Source organism: Carassius carassius, chromosome 13, assembly GCF_963082965.1.
Source record: "Carassius carassius chromosome 13, fCarCar2.1, whole genome shotgun sequence".
Taxonomy (NCBI): Eukaryota; Metazoa; Chordata; class Actinopteri; order Cypriniformes; family Cyprinidae; genus Carassius; species Carassius carassius.
In genome coordinates, this window is record NC_081767.1 from 14,265,418 (window position 1) to 14,285,594 (window position 20,177).

General features: G+C 40.5%; 1 protein-coding gene across 1 annotated transcript in view; it reads right to left on the bottom strand.

The window, feature by feature from the left end:
- Positions 1-20,177, bottom strand: part of tcf25 (transcription factor 25 (basic helix-loop-helix)) — a 241,747-nt gene that overhangs the window by 173,864 nt on the left and 47,706 nt on the right. Inside the window, exon 6 of the mRNA XM_059564786.1 lies at positions 3,661-3,743. Within this exon, the coding sequence (XP_059420769.1) occupies positions 3,661-3,743 (83 nt within the window). The remainder of the gene's footprint in view (positions 1-3,660; positions 3,744-20,177) is intronic.

The window sequence follows — 20,177 nt, forward strand, 5'->3', positions numbered from 1 at the left end:
GGACTGAACAACATCACGGTAAAGAATACTTATCCTTTGCCGTTGATGTCTTCGGCCTTCGAGAGGTTGCAGGGAGCGTCAATTTTCACAAAACTGGACTTACGCAATGCGTATCATTTGGTTCGGATCAGGGAGGGGGATGAATGGAAGACCGCTTTTAACACCCCCAGAGGGCACTTTGAATATTTGGTGATGCCCTTCGGGCTCTCCAACTCCCCAGCGGTCTTCCAGGCACTCGTCAACGACGTGCTGCGAGATATGATCGATCAGTTCATTTATGTCTACCTGGACGACATATTGATTTTTTCTTCCTCTCTCCAGGAACATGTGCAGCAGGTCCGACGAGTGCTTCAGAGGTTGCTAGAGAATGGGCTTTTTGTCAAGGCGGAGAAATGCGAGTTTCATGCACAGTCAATTCCATTTTTGGGGTATATCGTGTCGGCTGAGGGAATACGCATGGATCCCGAGAAAGTTAAGGCTGTGGTAGAATGGCCAAGCCCAGATTCCCGTAAGGCCCTACAGAGGTTTCTGGGGTTCGCTAACTTCTACCGGCGTTTCATTCGCAACTTCAGCCAACTAGCCGCACCTCTGACCGCCTTGACCTCCGCCAAGACTGCGTTCAGGTGGTCAGACACAGCTGAGGCTGTGTTTGCCAAACTGAAGAGCCGTTTCATTTCAGCCCCTATTCTGATTACCCCTGACCCTACATGTCAGTTCGTGGTGGAGGTCAATGCGTCAGAGGTGGGGGTAAGAGCGGTGTTATCTCAACGTTCTCCCTTAGACGACAAGGTCCACCCTTGCGCGTATTTTTCATATCGTTTATCTCCGGCAGAAAAAAAATTACAATATTGGTAACCGAGAATTGTTGGCAGTTAAGATGGCATTGGAGGAATGGCGACACTGGTTAGAAGGATCGGGGGTTCCTTTTATAGTATGGACTGACCACAAGAATTTAGAGTACATTAGCACCGCCAAAAGGTTGAACTCCAGGCAGGCTCGATGGGCACTTTTTTTCGGACGTTTTGACTTTACTATCTCGTACCGCCCGGGTTCCAAAAATATCAAACCCGATTCTTTGTCACATATTTGTGACCATTCCGAACGCCCGTCTACTCCCGAGTGTATTTTTCCTGAGACATTAGTGGTCTCCACTCTCACATGGGAGATTGAATCGAAGGTCAGAACGGCTTTAAAAGGGGTAACGCCTCCACCCGGGTGCCCACCGAACCGTTTGTTTGTGCCGGAGGGATTAAGGTCTAACGTGATCCAGTGGGGACATTGCTCCAATGTAGCTTGCCATCCAGGAGTTAACCGGACTAGATTTTTAGTCAAGCAACGATTCTGGTGGCCACTTATGGCTCGTGACATTCACAATTTTGTTTTGGCTTGCTCGGTTTGTGCCACTGGTAAGACTTCCAATCGGCCCCTGGTGGTTTACTCCAACCGCTGCCGGTCCCTTCGAGACCCTGGTCCCACATCGCACTAGATTTTAATACCGCCCTCCCGCCCTCTCAAGGCAACACGGTTGTTTTAACCGTGGTAGATCGGTTCTCGAAGGCAACCCACTTTATTCCCTTGCCCAAGTTGCCCTCAGCCAAGGAGACAGCGTTGACCGTCATAGACCACGTCTTTCGTTTACATGGCCTCCCGATAGATGTGGTTTCTGACAGGGGACCCCAATTTTGGTCTAAATTTTGGCGAGAATTCTGTAAATTACTGGGAGCTACTGTAAGTCTGTCCTCAGGGTTTCACCCCCAGAGCAATGGTCAAACCGAGAGAGCCAACCAAGATTTGGAAAGGGTGTTGCGATATTTGGTCTCCAAGAATCCTTGCTCCTGGAGCCAACAATTGTCTATGGTGGAGTACGCCCACAATACCTTACCAGTATCTGCTACGGGCCTATCTCCTTTTGAGTGTAGTGTAGGTTACCAGCCACCTATTTTTCCCAGTATGGAATCCGAAGTTGCGGTCCCCTCCGTTCACACCTTCGTCCAGAGGTGTCACCGCACTTGGACCAGAGCCCGTGAGACTCTACTCCAAGTGGGGGCGCGCACCAAGGCCAAGGCCGATCGCCACCGGTCTAGGCCTCCCGTATACGTCGTGGGTCAAAAAGTGTGGCTTTCTACCAAGAATATTCCTCTCCGTTCCGTATCTAATAAATTGGCTCCCAAATTTATTGGCCCGTTTACTGTCACCAAGATCATTAGCCCAGTGGCAGTCCGCCTTAAACTCCCTCCTACGTACAGGAGAATTCATCCCGCCTTTCATGTATCCAAAATTAAGCCCGTATTTCATTCTCCCATTAATCCGCCTACCCCGGTTCCTCCCCCACCGCGTCTCGTAGATGGGGAGACCACCTATTTGGTTAATCGCATTCTGGACTCTAGAAGGAGGGGACACGGATTTCAGTACTTGGTGGACTGGGAGGGTTACGGTCCGGAGGAGAGAAGTTGGGTACCTGCTAGGGACATCCTGGATCACTCCCTTATCGATGATTACAATCGACAGGTAAGAGATTCTGGGGACGCCAGGAGGCGTCCTTAGGAGGAGGGGTACTGTCACGGTTCGTGAATGCACTGTCTCCAGCTGTATTCATATTACGTCATGTTGATTGTTTCATGTGGCTGTTGCCGCTGATCGTCTGATCAGCGGCAGGTGCAACTCATTCCAACGGCCTATTTACGCCCTGTCTTTCGTCTCCTGTTTGTCAGATCGTTGTTTGTAGGTTCGTGTCTGATGTCTCGTTCGTCTGGTTACTGTTGGATCTTCACCTTCACGCACGGATTATCGTCACCGCACTTGGAGTTACCACCACCGTCATCTGCATCAGCGCACGCAACTCTCCTACTCACCAGTCTGTGCTGCCATCGTGGTTCCTGCGTCATTCTCCGACCTTCCATCATCCCATCGTTTCTAATAAACTCTGTTTACTTGCTTTTGTCTCCTGTCTTCCATACGCGAGTGTCACAATGTCAGACTGCCTTATTAGTGGTGCATGAGATTGAGATGTGATGACAATGTAATGTTTTTGTTAGCCGACATGAGCTTTAATCTAAATAACATTTATTAATCCAAGTTAATTTTATTGCTGTGACGTGTATATTGTATGTTTCCTTTGTCAAATTTCACTGCAGTTCTTTGTTTTCTTTGTTACTAAATATTCCACACACACAGTTTTTCCTGATTACCTTCCCCATTAATGTAAACCTGTCTTCCTCAGTTGAGGATCTTGCTATTGTTTAGCGCCCATGTGGTTATTTTTTTTCTCCCTGTGGATTTATTAAATTACTTTCTTGAACCCCAGTGAGCCCCTGTCATATGAAAGAACATTTCAGTGTTTTATTGTGAATCATCGACAAATCCATCACCGACCCAAACCATAAGTGATTAAGGTGTTCATCTAGGTCCCTAATGTCTCACGCCGGGAGATATACATGTAATCATTTTAAAACAGCTACTGTTCTCCACTGACATAAAGTAAAATTTGGCATATCATGTCTATATTGGTAGAGCCCATTTTCATGATTTTGCCAGGGGCCCCACAAACCCACAGGTCGGCTCTGCTCAAATCCTACAAACAGATACAGCAGAAGCTCTGGGTGATATTTCTGAGCACTAAACAAACATTCTGGAAAAATATGAAACTGGGTCAGGTCTGACCTGGTCGACTGAAACGGGGCCATGTGTCTTTGAAAACAGTCATCCAAGTGCACCGATGAAACTGCCTCTGTCTCTGTTTTGATCTGAATATGGATACAAACAAACATAAGAAAGCATTCAGAATTGCAATTTTCAGGCTTTATTCACAAAACACAAATCCCACTTGTTTTTCAAGAATTATCTTTGGGACTTAAACCCTATCAATCATTAAGTGATGAAATTAGATCCATTTGTTTAGACCGTGTGTTCAATATCTGGTGTTTGGTTGCTATCCACTTGTCAAGTCCTGACATAAGGAATGGTAACACTTTATAATAAATGTATAATTTATAAACACTTTATAATACACACTTCCTTTAGCAGTTTGGAGTTAAGGGATACAGCAATGTAAGGGTTAATCCGAACCATCAAGAGACACTCACTCAACACAATATATAAAACTTTGTTAACACTTCCAATAAGGTTTCAGTTATTAACATGTATTACATTAGTTTACGCAAACAATAATTATATGGCATTTATTAATGTAATTCTCCCTCTCTCTCACACACACACACACACACACACACACAAAGAACAATAGATCTACAACTCTAGTAACACTTTTCAATACGGTTTTAGCTTTTAACATTATATAAGTTAACATGAACATTAATTATATAGCATTTATGAATCTTAGTTAATATTATATTCAAAATGGATTGCTACATTAAAATGTTTAGCTAATGTACATCAGTTACTGTACCATGAATAAACAAGCAATTTTTTACTAACACAAATAAATGCAGTAAAGATTTGTTGTTCATACTTAACATGTACTAATGTTAAATACTATATTATTTAACTATATTAGTTAACATGAACAATAATTATATATAACATTTATAAATGTTAAAACTTAGTTAAAAATATTTTAATACATTATTTGTTTATTAATTTTTTTTAAAGTTTTATTTTAATATTAGTTTTATGTACTAAAGAGAGCAGCCCGAAAAATGTAGCGCAGCTGGAGGAAAACAAAACTAGAGGTATTTCATATTGCTTGGCGGGAAAGTAACCTATCCTACAGAAAAGCATTAAAAACTGCTAGATCCGATTACTTTTCTTCTCTTTTAGAAGAAAACAAACATAATCCCAGGTATTTATTCAATACAGTGGCTAAATTAACGAACAATTTACTCAAGTGTTGATATTTCCCAACATCTACATCTACTTTCCCAACTACTTTACTTCTAAAATCGATACTATTAGAGATAAAATTGTAACCATTCAGCCGTCAGCTACAGTATCGCATCAGTATAGCACTATAGACCCTCTGAGGAAAAGTTCCACTCATTCACTACTATAGGAGAGGAAGAATTGTATAAACTTGTATAAACCAACAACATGTATGTTAGACCCTATACCGATCTCGAACCTCCCTTTTCTGTCCAAGATACTAGAAAAGGTGGTATCCTCACAATTATATTCCTTCGTAGAGAAAAATGGTATCTGTGAGGATTTCCAGTCAGGATTTAGACCGTATCATAGTACTGAGACTGCTCTCCTTAGAGTTACAAATGACGTGCTCTTATCATCTGATCGTGGTTATATCTCTCTATTAGTTCTATTGGATCTTAGTGCTGCGTTTGACACAATTGACCACAACATTCTTTTGCATAGACTTGAACACTTTGTTGGCATTAATGGAAGTGCATTAGCATGGTTTAAATCGTACTTTTATGACCGCCATCAGTTCGTAGCAGAGAATGAAGAGGTATCATATCGATCACAAGTACAGTATGGAATAAATCAAGGCTCAGTACTAGGGCCGCTACTCTTCATGCTTTATATGTTACCCTTGGGAAATATCATCAGGAAACATGGTGTTAGCTTTCACTGTTATGCTGATGATACTCCGCTCTATATTTCTTCGCTGCCCGGTGAAACATTAATGGAATGCATAGTCGATATAAAAAACTGGATGACGAGTAATTTCTTACTGCTAAATTAAAAAACAGAGGTGTTAATTATAGGACCTAAAAACTCTGGATGTAATAACCTAGAACACTGTCTAAGACTTGATGGCTGCTCTTTCAATTCTTCGTCATCAGTTAGGAACCTAGGTGTGCTATTTGATCGCAATCTTTCCTTAGAAAGCCATGTTTCTAGCATTTGTAAAACTGCATTTTTCAATCTCAAAAATATATCTAAATTATGGCCTATGCTCTCAGTGTCAAATGCAGACATGTTAATCTGTGCATTTATGGCCTCAAGGTTAGATTATTGTAATGCTTTATTGGGTGGTTGTTCTGCACGCTTAGTAAACAAACTACAGCGAGTCCAAAATGCAGCAGCAAGAGTTCTTACTAGAACCAGGAAGTATGACCATATTAGCCCGGTCCTGTCAACACTGCACTGGCTCCCTATCAAACATTGTATAGATTTTAAAATATTGCTTATTACTTATAAAGCTCTGAATGGTTTAGCACCTCAGTATTTGAATGAGCTCCTGTTACATTATAATCCTCCACGTCCGCTACGTTCTCAAAACTCAGGCAATTTGATAATACCTAGAATACCTAGGCAGCAGATCCTTTTCCTATTTGACGCCTAAACTCTGGAATAACCTACCTAATATTGTTCGGGAGGCAGACACACTCTTGCAGTTTAAATCTAGATTAAAGACCCATCTCTTTACCCTGGTTTACACATAACATACTAATATGCTTCTAATATCAAAATACATTAAATTAGTCTGTTTCTCTCTTATTCCGAGGTCACCGTAGCTACAAGATCCAGTCTGTATCCAGATCAGAGGGTCACTGCAGTCACCCGGATCCAGTACGTATCCAGACCAGATGGTGGATCGGCACCTAGAAAGAACCTCTACATCCCTGAAAAGACAGCGGAGACCAGGACAACTACAGCCCCAGATACAGATCCCCTGTAAAGACCTTGTCTCAGATGACCACCAGGACAAGACCACAGGAAACAGATGATTCTTCTGCACAATCTGACTTTGCTGAGGCCTGGAATTAAACTGCTGGTTTCGTCTGGTCAGAGGAGAACTGGTCCCCCAACTGAGCCTGGTTTCTCCCAAGGTTTTTTTTTCCATTCTGTCGCCGATGGAGTTTCGGTTCCTTGCCGCTGTCGCCTCTGGCTTGCTTAGTTGGGGTCACTTCATCTACAGCGATATCGTTGACTTGATTGCAAATAAATGCACAGACACTATTTAAACTGAATAGAGATGACATCACTGAATTCAATGATGAACTGCCTTTAACTGTCATTTTGCATTATTGACACACTGTTTTCCTAATGAATGTTGTTCAGTTGCTTTGACGCAATGCATTTTGTTTAAAGTGCTATATAAATAAAGGTTATTTGACTTGACTACTGTGAATTACCATGAACATGAATATTTTATTTAAAAATATACATTTAAAAATGATTAATTATCTGAAAAATAGACTTTTCATTTTAGTTAATGCCTTAACTAATGTAAACCAATAAGAGCTGCTTATAAATTGTACACTTTTCATGATCTATATCCATTTTTAAAAATCCTTTTAATGATCAAAAAACATTTGTGAAATAATTATATAAATCTGTATTACAAGTAAAATGAATTTTAACGTTTATTATAAACTTTTTCTTTTAAAGGTTTTTTATAAATGATTTAAATGCTCTATACACATTTCTACAATAGTTATTTAAAAGAATACTGAGAGTACAGTGCATTTCTATGCATTATTTTTCATTCTTTCATACACAGAATTAGTAATATGTCTCCATCAGGTGGTCATCCTTGGTATTACAGTCTACACCTTTTAGTTAGGTTTGTGATAGTTGTAATTTTCTGGTGGCCCCCGAGTATGATAAAGATATGAAGCTTACTGTGTTTCCTAAGAATGATTTTTCTACATATATAAAAAATTATGAAGAGTTAGAATAAAGAATTGTACAGATATGGGAAAATAACTGTTGTATTTTTTATGTTACTTTAATAAGTCGCTATGGCCACACTGCTCAAGGTATCCTAAAACCATTCACAATTTAAAGGTCCCGTTCTTCGTGATCCCATGTTTTAAACTTTAGTTATTGTTTAATGTTGTTGTTAGAGTATAAATAATATCTGTAAAATTCTAAAGCTCAAAGTTCAATGCCAAGCGAGATATTTTATTTAACAGAATTCGCCTACAAAAAACAACCCGTTTGGACTACATCCCTCTAGTTCCTGCAGTAATGACGTCACTAAAACAGTTTTTTGACTAACCCCCGCCCACATGAATACATAAAAAATATCTCCACTCTGACCCCAGGAATATCTCCACTGTTTCGCGCTCCTGCTCGCCTCATCTGGAACATTTATCCATTATTTGCTGCCCATTCTATCTGCCCTGGGAGTTTTCATCGATCATAATTACTGCTGTTTACATCCCACCACAAGCAGACACCGGTTTGGCTTTGTCTGAGCTCCACGATGCGCTCAGCGGCAACATCAACAAACATCCTGACGCTGCTATTATCATCGCTGGGGACTTCAATAAAGCCAAACTCAGGCAAGTTTGCACTGCTGCTTACAATGCCGGTCTTCTGTCGGGAAACATGAGCTAGTACAAAGCAACGTGCTATGCTCTCCGACGCGCAGTAAGACCATCCAAACACAGATAAAGGGAACGCATAGTCACATTTCCAGCTAAACAACTCCCGATGCATGTGGCAAGGACTAAGGATCCATCTGTGCCTTTGGAAATAAATCCTCTGCAGAGGTGAGAGCAGATCCGTCACTGGCTGACAAGCTAAACACTTTCTACGGCCGCTTTGAAAGCAATCTAAGCAGCGTGAGTCTGCCGATCAGCGCGTCAGGAAGCAGCAGTCAGAGCAGCGATCATCATGTGATCATCGTGTCGGAGGGCGAGTTTCGGAGGGCACTAAAGCGAGTGAATGTAAGGAAAGCAGCTGGACCTGATGGGATTTCTGGCCGTGTTCTGCGGTCCTGCACTGATCAGCTCGGTGGTTTGTTTACATCCATTTTTAATAAGTCTCTTGCTACATCGGTGGCTCTGACCTCATTCAAAAAATCTGTCATCATCCCTGTGCCTAAGAACAATAAACCCTCTTGTCTGAATGACTATCGTCCAGTTGTCCTCACATCAATAGTCATGAAGGTCTTTGAGACTGGTTAAAAACGTCATCTGCTCCTCCATCCCAGATACTTTAGACCCTCTTCAGTTCTGCCTATCGCCCAAATAGATCCACCGATGATGCCATCTCTCACATCCTGCACTCTTCTCTCACACACATTGACAGCAATAACAGGAACTATGTAAGGCTGCTATTTATCGACTATAGCTCAGCTTTTAATACTATAGTCCCCATAAAGCTAGCTTCTAAACTCATAGACCTCGGCCTGAATTCTTCACTCTGCAACTGGATTCTTGATTTCCTCACCGGCAGACCTCAAGTGGTGAAACTAGGCCAGTACATTCTGTGTGTAGTGTACATTGTATAGTACATTGTACAGTGTAGTGTTTAGTGTACATTTCGTGTATAGTGTTTAATCTGTAGTGCTAACTGTGTGTATGTACATATTGTGTATAATGTGGTGTTAACTGTAAGTTTGTCTAGTAGTACACTGTGTGTAATGACCATCTGTATGTGCATATTGCACACTTTCCCCTGTTGAAGTCTGTTGGTTATATGTTAACTGTTCTGCAATTTCTGGAGCAAGCTCCCAAGAATTTCACTCACCAAGGCACATGTGCTGACAATAAAAGTGACTTGACTTACATAGCTATATTTATGTATATTTTCATCTTTGTTGTTTTCTTTAATAATTGCACTGTCCATGGAGCGGACCTGACTCACATTTCACTGCTGGTTATATATGCTATATATAATCTATATATAATTGTGTATGTGACGAATAAAAATCATGAATCTCGAATCTTGTTACCATAGACAAGTCAGTGGTTTGCCATCATGACTCTTGCGAACAGCACTGAATGCACACCGAAAATGCACATTGGCAGGTAAAAAAAAATATTATCAGTTTATGTAGACTCTGCAACAAATTGCTGATCTCTAGAGATGTATTATTTTTTGTAATGGATCATTTGTTGGTAAACGGTAAGAGATCTGGCAAGCCACATGATTTTTGTTAAAGAGCCAGCTGCGGCTCGCGAGCCATACATTCCCGACCCGTTTTGGAAGATAAATTCTTCAGACAGTGGTAAAAGAGGATGTGGTGCTGATCATTCACGAAACACTCAAAACTTATCTGTCCATAAAGCCTATAAAAAAATTTGTCTTAATATACAGTATTTCACAATACTTCAGCATGTTATTCTAATTAAGTAAGGGTCATTTTATCAGTAAAAGAAAACCTGCCTATTAATTCAGCACTTCTGTTTTTCACTTTCCAGCCTTCAAGGACAATTATATATCACTCATAAATGATTAAAAACCAAATGTAAAGTAGTCATTAAGATTGATTTGATTTGGAATTGGTAAAATGTGCTTGGAAAAAAAATATATAATCAGAATATCAATGTGCCTAATTATTATTCACTCAGTGAAAAAGCATTTTTAAAAATGTTATTGATCTATAAGCATTTGTAAAATATTTTTGCCTGCATTACAGCTTAGTCTTCATCTGTGAGATGTTTTACTGTTACATCCATGATATTGTGTAAATTCTAGGGATGGGCGTTTTCCACAAATGTCACATTCGAATATTTGAGCTCACAAAAAACGAATATTCGAATATTCGTTTATTTAAATTAAGTTTAATAAGACAGACGTTATTTTTCAGCAACATTTATTGTTTCCGTCATTTTTGAACAAGCTCATACACAATAAGCTTGAACATTACACTACATCGTGTTTTGTAGCTAAAAACCTTTAACAATGTGTGCAAACAAACAAAAAAGTACAGATTAAAAGCAAAAAAAAAAAAAAAAAAAGTGCACAAAGAAAAAACTTGAATAAAGCAGCCTGCAGCAATTAGGCTATTGTACAGAACATAGCCTACATTTAACTTGGAAACTTTTAAACTGTCAGCAAATATTTTTTGCTTTTTTCCCCTATTGTTTTACATTTTCTTGTTAAGGAACACAGGCATGTCAACATGATCGGGTGAAAGTCGGCTCCTTAGTCTGTTAACAATAAGGCCGGCCGCGGAGAAAACACGCTCTGGCGGCACAGACGTTGGCGGGACTCACAAATAATGGTGTGCTAAGAGACTAAGTTTTGTGAAGTGCTTCGTGTTTTCGTTTCACCACCGAATGGGATCCTTATCTAGTGGAATACATGGATCCAGCAAGAACTGTTCCCACTTGTCTCGGCTGGACTCTCTGAAGAACTGGCTCAGCCTTTTCCGACGAGTTGGCATTACCGGATCCTCTTCACCGTTGGTGGTGGCGGCTGCATCTGCGCCACTCTAATAATGAAAATGCTCTGATAATGTTCAAAAAAAAAAATTTCTTACTTCTCTCATGTTTTCGTCGAGGAACCGTAGATGTTTGTGCCGAGGGTCTAGGACGGACACAAGAAGAAGACTTTTCCCTGCATTTTCCAAGTTAGCGGTGTTTATTCGTTGCTTGAGATATGCCGCAACAATGTTCTTGAATTCGTTCTTTTTCTGTGATTCTCCACGGCATATTTGAAGCATTGTAAAAGACTGTTTAAAAGACTGTTTTCTTATTAATTCATTAATTATTTTTTGCTTACAGACATCTTCAAATAAGAGGTAGAGAATCACAGAAAGTGAGCGTATTAGGTTTTATTGTGGTTGAATTTTTTATTTTTTACGGCAAGCAAAAATATAGCGAAATTCGAATATTTTTATTTATCGAATAATTACAGCAGAACGAATATTCAAATGTTCGACTATCCGTGCACACCCATAGTACATTCAGATAAATGTTATGTCACAGGATATCTGTCATAGGTCAGTACCAAATGGGTTTGCAGAATAAAAAATTCTGTGTATTTAAAAAAAAATCTTTTTATGTTGTCACTAACATAATTATTAACCCAATTATATAAAATGATGCTGTCAGAGCCCTACAAATTAACTTATACTAGTTTTTTTTTGTTCCCTAAACTAAAACTGACAGAAAAGGATAAGGCCTAAGAGATTTCTTAAGCTGTAATGATGTAAAAAAAAAAAAAAATTACGGATTATTATTTTTTTCTGGTTATTAAGGAGATGTTAACTCAATCTCTCTCTCTCTCTCTCTCTGCCGCTCAACCACCCCACCCCCTCACACTTTCATTTTAGTTAATGCCTTAACTAATGTAAACCAAAAAGAGCCAAAGTTTTTACAAAACTTTTTTTACAAATAGAGTGCCTCCTCCACGCCCTTTTATGAGCTTTTGCCATTGCCATTGTTAATGTTTAATGATTGTATTTTCATACTTTATTAACAATCAATTTATAATTTCTAAATTATTACGTTATATACCATCCAGTTATTTAGGAGTTTTCAGTGGTTCATAAGATCATTAAGAAATTGTAAGAAAATGATTAATAAACTATTTACATGTAAATATATAAATCTTATTATTTAGACACATGATAATAGTTGCTCAGTGTGTTAATTACTGTTTTATTGACACACATTCCTGCTGTAATTCATGATTAAGTCAGGTTTTTATAAACATCTAGTAGTTGCCAGCCATCTATTTTTGTGTACTCATCTAAAGTGAGGACCATTTATACCTTGCAAAGCATTTACAAAGGAGATTTCTCATTTATGTTCCAAACAGAAAAGTTAAACACAACACAGAGGGATACACAACACAGAAATATTTTTTCAAGGTGCAAAAAATGAAACCGTATTAATACATAAAAATTTAAAGTTGTATATTAACATCAGTTTATGTACTATGAATCAACATGAATATTTTTTTTTTGTATTATTATTAACTAAAAGTTTAATATATTAAATATATTGTTCATTTTTAGATTATGCTATTGCATTATCCATCCATCCATCATCTTCCGCTTATCCGGGGCCGGGTCGCGGGGGCAACAGTCTAAGCAGAGAGGCCCAGACTTCCCTCTCCCTAGCCACTTCTTCCAGCTCTTCCGGGGGGTCCCCGAGGCGTTCTCAGGCCAGCCGGGAGACATAGTCCCTCCAGCGTGTCCTAGGTCTTCCCCGGGGCCTCCTCCCGGTGAGACGTGCCTGGAACACCTCCCTGGGAAGGCGTCCAGAAGGCATCCGAAATAGATGCCCGAGCCACCTCAGCTGGCTCCTCTCGATGTGGAGGAGCAACGGCTCTACTCTGAGCTCCTCCCGAGTGACCGAGCTTCTCACCCTATCTCTAAGGGAGCGCCCAGCCACCCGACGGAGAAAGCTCATTTCGGCCGCCTGTATCCGGGTTCTTGTCCTTTCGGTCATGACCCACAGCTCATGACCATAGGTGAGAGTAGGAACGTAGATTGACCAGTAAATCGAGAGCTTTGCCTTACAGCTCAGCTCCTTCTTCACCACGACAGACCGGTACAGCGACCGCATTACTGCAGAAGCTGCACCGATCCGTCTGTCAATCTCACATTCCATCCTTCCCTCACTCATGAACAAGACCCCAAGATACCTGAACTCCTCCACTTGAGGCAGGAACTCTCCACCAACCTGAAGTGGGCAATCCACCCTTTTCTGACTGAGAAATTGAGAAACTGCTATTGCATTAACTAATGTTAACCTTAGAGACTTTATTATACATTTTTGCCAATAGTTTTATGATCCTATAACCATTTTTAAAAATTATTTTAATGGTCTATTAATATTTGTGAACTAATTATATAAAACTACATTACCCCTAAAGATTTTTTTTTTAATAATTTTAAAGATCTAGAACAATTTCTAAAATAATAATGTACAATAAAAATGGACAGTACAGTGGATTTCAACCATTCCATGCAATATTATTCCTTCTGATAACTAGAGAATTACCTAAAGAGTTTTTACATTTTTTTTGTGTCCCCTGAGTATGATATATTTTTTAAACTAACCACGTTTCCTAAGAATGACTTGTTCTCCTTATGTGATTTTTTTTTTTTTTTTTTTTTTTTTTTTTTTTAAGTGTTGGGATAAAGAACTTCAAAGATATAAGGAAATTACGGTTTTATTTCTAATGTTATTTAATATATTGCCATAGCAACATGTTTAAACATATCCAAAATTCATTCACAATTTAGCATCTTCAGTATCTTGGCAACATGTTTACAAAGTTTGGTATGAAATTTTACATTTTTGTGAGAGGAGTATGCATTAATTCACAGCCAAAATACTTTTGACAAAAGGTGGCGCTATAGAGTGACTCCACGCCCTTTAACCCTCTGGAGTCGATTAACGCGTATACGCGTTATGAGGCATTTTCTCCTGATAACCCCGAAAAGAACTTAAATTACACTTTCAGTTATGATCGTACACATAAGAGCCAAACATTAATCGTTCTAATAATCGTAATCGGTCTACTTTTTTTGCATACAGGCATAACAACAACAAAACTTTGTGCATTTATTTATATAAATATAACAAACAAGGTGTGCTGTCTGCAGCCTTTGCCTGCGCTGATCTTCATTTAGACACACGCCAGTGAATACTCAACTAAGAGACATGAGAGAGATATCTATAGAAAGCTTGACATGTCTACTTTTAAACTAAACAAGTGCTGAAAACAAATATTCTGTGATCAAGTAATCTATATGAAAACAACGCAATGTCTGTTTTTCACGTCCCCCTTCATTATCTTCGAATGCGATCACGTCCCCGCGCTGAACGCCCTATTGAGATTCTAATGTTTCGCTGAAGCGTGCGGCTTGAATACGCCCACACAACTGAAAACAACGCAGTGAGACTGTTCTTCAAGTTCTTTTTATTTTACTGTTTGCTTCGCAATGAGAAGAATAAGACATAATTCACCCCAAAAAGATGTGATGTGGTTGAGGATTTGAGATTTGGATTTCCTCAGAAAAGGAGAATGAAGTACTTTATTCAGCAGAGATCATAAACATGAGTAAGTCTCTTTTTTATTTATATACTTGTACTAGTTTTGACATAACGTAAACATTTTACTAGTTAGACTTTTTCCAAACTATAATTCCTGACTAAATGTATAATCAAGTGAAACATTATGAAGTTTCAATAACAATATACACTACTATACCATTCAAAAGCTTGATTTAAATAATATAAATGTAACAAATAAATGTAATTGTAACAAATGTAACAAACCATGCTGTTCTTTCAACCCCCCCCCCCCCCCAAAAAAAAACCCTGAAAAAATTATTCGCAGTGCTTTTCAACATTAATAATAATTTTTTTTTTTTTTTTTTTTTTTTTGTAGAAAATCAGATTGTTAAAAGGATTTCTGAAGGATTGTGTGACTGGAGTATTGATGCAAAAAAATCAGTTTGAAAGTCAGCTTTGTTCCTAATAAACTGTTTAACTGACTCGCAAGTGGATATTAAATTATGTTGTGGGATAATTCAATATATTCTGAATAAACTACAAACATAAAATTATATACATTTATATTGTCCTCATATTCTTTTTTGTAACTCTTCCCCTCTCAGTGACACAGCTGCCAGAACGGCTCATTATGCGGGCCTTTGTCTTCTCAGGTGTAAATCACTATCAGAATCAGAATCAGAATCAGAATGAGCTTTATTGCCAGGTATGTTCACACATACGAGGAATTTGTTTTAGTGACAGAGCTCCGCAGTGCAACATAACAGCGACAGAACAAAAAACACAATAACGAATAAAAAATACAAAAAAATACAAATAGGTGGGTAAGGATTGACAATATACAAATTGACAATGTATGGCAGGTATATTAAAAAGAGCATTTATGTATGTACATGTATATTATGTGGAAAAATTGTAACTGTACGCTAAGTATGTGTGTTTGGATAAATAAGTGTATGTGTATGTAAATATAAATATAAGTAGTATAGTGTGTTCCATGTATGTACATGTATATTATGTGCAAAAGATTTACGTGTACGCTAAGTATGTGTGTTGGATAAAAAGTGTAGTGTATATAAATATAAATAGTGTAGTGTGTCCCACAGTTATTATCAGCTGTTCATAAGATGGATTGCCTGAGGGAAGAAACTGTTCCTGTGTCTGGTCGTTCTGGTGCTCAGTGCTCTGTAGCGTCGACCAGATGGCAACAGTTCAAAGAGGGAGTGTGCTGGATGTGAGGGGTCCAGAGTGATTTTAACAGCCCTTTTGCTTACTCTGGATAAGTACAGTTCTTGAATAGATGGGAGGGTTGTACCGATAATTCGCTCAGCAGTCCGGACTACCCTCTGTAGTCTTCTGAGGTCCGATTTAGAAGCTGAGCTGAACCAGACAGTTACTGAAGTGCAGGGGATGGATTCGATGATGGTGGAGTAGAACTGTTTCAGCAGATCCTGTGGCAGGTTAAACTTCCTCAGCTGGCGAAGGAAGTACAACCTCTGCTGGGCCTTTTTCACAATGGAGTCAATGTGAATGTCCCACTTCAGGTCCTGAGAGATAGTGGTGCCCAGGAACCTGAATGACTCCACTGCAGTCACAGTGCTGTTCATGATGGTGAGTGGGGGGAGTGCAGGGGGGTTTCTCCTGAAGTCCACGATCATCTCCACTGTTTTGAGCGTGTTAAGCTCCAGGTTGTTGAGACTGCACCAGACAGCCAGCTCTTTAACCTCCTGTCTGTAAGCAGACTCGTCACCGTCCTGAATGAGGCCGATGAGTGTGGTGTCATCTGCAAACTTCAGGAGCTTGACAGAGGGGTCCTTAGATGTGCAGTCATTAGTGTACAGGGAGAAGAGCAGTGGGGAGAGAACACAGCCCTGGGGAGCTCCGGTGCTGATTGTACGGGTGCTGGATGTGTATTTTCCCAGCCTCACTAGCTGCTGCCTGTCTGTCAGGAAGCTGTTGATCCACTGACAGACGGAGGTGGGCACGGAGAGCTGAGTTAGTTTGGGCAGGAGGAGGTTTGGGATGATCGTGTTGAAGGCAGAGCTGAAGTCCACAAACAGGATCCTCACATAGGTCCCCGGTCTGTCTAGGTGTTGCAGAACATAATGCAGTCCGATGTTTACTGCATCGTCCACAGACCTGTTTGCTCTGTAGGCAAACTGAAGAGGATCCAGCAAGGGTCCAGTGATGTCCTTCAGGTGGGCCAGCACCAGTTTTTCAAATGACTTCATGACTACAGACGTTAGAGCCACAGGCCTGTAGTCATTTAGTCCTGTAATTTTGGATTTCTTTGGGATGGGGATGATGGTGGAGCGTTTGAAGCATGAAGGGACTTCGCACAGCTCCAGCGATCTGTTGAAGATCTTTGTGAAGATGGGGGCCAGCTGGTCAGCACAGGATTTCAGACAGGCTGGTGTAACACAATCTGGGCCTGGTGCTTTTTTCCTTTTCTGCTTCCTGAAGACCTGGCGCACCGCATCCTCGCTGATCTGTATTGCAGGTGTGGGGGAGAGGGGGGATGCTGGAGGTGTGAATGGTGAGAGCGCTTGATTGGAGAGGTGTTCAGGGTGGGTTGCAGGAGTTGTGAGTGGTGTGAACAGTTGTTTGGAGAGGCATTCAGGGTTGGTTGCAGGAGTTGTGAATGGTGAGAGCGGTTGATTGGAGAGGTGATCAGGATGGGTTGCAGGAGCTGTTAATGGTGTGAACGGTTGTGTGGAGAGGCATTCAGGGTTGGTTGCAGGAGCTGTGAATGGTGTGAACGTTTGTTTGGAGAGGCATTCAGGGTTGGTTGCAGGAGTTGTTATTGGTGTGAACGGTTGTGTGGAGAGGTGTTCAGGGCAGGTGATGGGTGTTCTTTCAAACCTGCAGTAAAACTCATTCAGATCGTCTGCCAGTCGTTGATTTTCCACAGTGCTGGGGGGTGGTGTCTTGTAATTGGTGATCTTCTTTAGGCTTTTCCACACTGATGCGGAGTCGTTCGAAAGTGAACTGAGTCCTTATTTTTTCAGAATAATTCCTCTTTGCCACTTTGATCTCCTTTTCCAGTGTGTATTTAGCCTGTTTATACAAGACATTGACCCCCTTCACGTAAGCATCTTCTTTGGCCTGACGGAGCTGTCTGAGTTTTGCAGTGAACCACGGTTTGTCATTGTTGTAATTTAGTTGAGTCTTGGTAGGAATACACATATCCTCACAGAAACTGATATATGATGTTACGGTCTCTGTGAGTTCGTCCAGATCGGTGGCAGCAGCTTCAAAAACACTCCAATCAGTGAGGTCAAAACAAGATTGTAAATCCTGCTCTGCTTCATTAGTCCATCTTTTTACAGTCCTTAATACAGGTTTAGCTGATTTTAGTTTCTGCCTGTAGGTCGGTATAAGATTAACCAGAAGGTGATCAGAATGTCCCAAAGCTGCTCGTGGAACAGAGTGAAATGCATCCTTTATTGTTGTGTAACAGTGATCCAATATATTACTGTCTCTTGTGGGACAAGTAACATGCTGTCTGTATTTTGGCAGTTCACGGGAGAGATTGGCTTTATTAAAGTCCCCAAGAATGATTAAAACAGAATCTGGGTGTTGTTGTTCTGTCTCTGTGATCTGCTCAGCGAGTTTCTGTAAAGCTGAGCTCACGTGCGCTTGAGGAGGGATGTAAACACTAACCAGAATGAACGAATGAAACTCCCGCGGCGAATAGAACGGCTTGCAGTTAATGAAGAGCGTTTCGAGATTTGAGCAGCACGTCTTCTTTAACACAGTTACATCTGTACACCACCGTTCATTGATGTAAAAGCATGTCCCGCCGCCGCGCGATTTCCCCGTTGATTCTGCGTCGCGATCCGCTCTAAACAGCTGAAAGTCCGGCAGATGGAGCGCGCTGTCCGGTATGGTGTCATTCAGCCAAGTTTCCGTGAAACACAGAGCAGCAGAGTGGGAGAAATCTTTATTTGTCCTAGAGAGCAGAAGCAGTTCGTCCGTTTTGTTGGGTAGAGAGCGGAGATTTGCCAGATGGATGCTAGGCAACGGCGTTCGAAATCCGCGTTTTCTGAGTCTCACGAGCGCTCCCGCTCGCTTTCCCCGCCTGCGCGTCCTCTTGAAGCGTGTGATCAGGGCAGCCGCTCCGCCGACAAGAATGTCCAGCAAAACATCAGAATAGTCGAAAACCGGTGAAATATCGGGAGATGTGTGTTGCCGAATATCCAGCAATTCGTCCCTGGTGAAACTGATTGCAGGAATATAACTAAAGACAGGACAAACTAACAAAAACACAAAAACAACTGCAGAGCACGTCACGGAGGCAGCCATCCTGTATCGGCGCCACTCAGAGTCTATGATATTCATGATAGTTGACACCTACTCGCATATGACTTTTACCAACAAAAAGTTTCTTAGAAAATGTAAATCAATATATTGTTTTCTGTGAGTGAGTAAACAAGATGATTTTCGCATAATTTAGAAAGAAAAATTCTAGGCTACAAGCTCCAGTTCTCAAAAGTCCCGGGAACCAATGTTCTGTATGTGTTTTATGGCCTTATTCAAGTGATTTAACATTTTTAGTTTTTCACTAACCATGCATAACTATTTTTCTCAAAAACACAATCATGTACATACATGCTGCTCACATATTATTATAGCCCAGTTTGGGCTGATTACAGTGAGATTAGACTTTAGCCATATAGATGTTTATAAGAAACTGAAAAAACCACAAATGTAAGGGCATGACAAAACTTCTCCAGGCCCCAAAAATACCCTTTGACTCCAGAGGGTTAATGAGTTTTTGCCATTGTTTATCTATCATCAATTCTGATGTGTTTCAAATTTCATGTAATTCTGAGCATGTTATCTGCCTCAAAATCACCAGAACAGAATATTCAAGATTGACAGGTTGCCATGGCTACACTATATTAGATATCAATATCCCCACAACAGATTTTACATTTACATTATTCTAATGACGTTTGAAGAAAATAGAGTAAAAATAAGATGCTGAATTCAAAGCATTTTGAAGATGACAAACTTCCTACTGCCAGTCGGTGGCACTATAACTTTGATCCTAATAGTCACATATGTGATTGGCATCATACAACAAACAAACCCCTGAAGTTTGATCAAAATCAGGCAATGTATGTGTATGTTATTAGACATTTCTTGTTTCTCATTTCTCGCCATAACTTCACTGCCTCGCCATGGCCAAACCATTCGAGATATCAAAAATCTCTTCGCATTTTAGCATCCCCAATGTCTTGAGATCCTGTACACCAAGGTTGGTGGAAAATGGGTGGAAATCCTCAGAGGAGTATTTCAAATTCCAGAGCATGCGCTTTTTAAACAGGCCTAAATAGCCAACTTCCTGTTGGGTGGAGCCTATGACATAGAGGGTGAAAGTTGTTCGGCTCACTGAGATCTATACGTGTACTGAGTTTCATATGAGTAGGTGCAAGTATGTGTGAGAGATGCATCACGTTTTCAGACTGTGTTCCAGGGGGCGCCATAGAGCCCCTGTACCACGCCCGGGTGCCAGCCTCTGCGGCGTCCTAATGGCTGCAGATT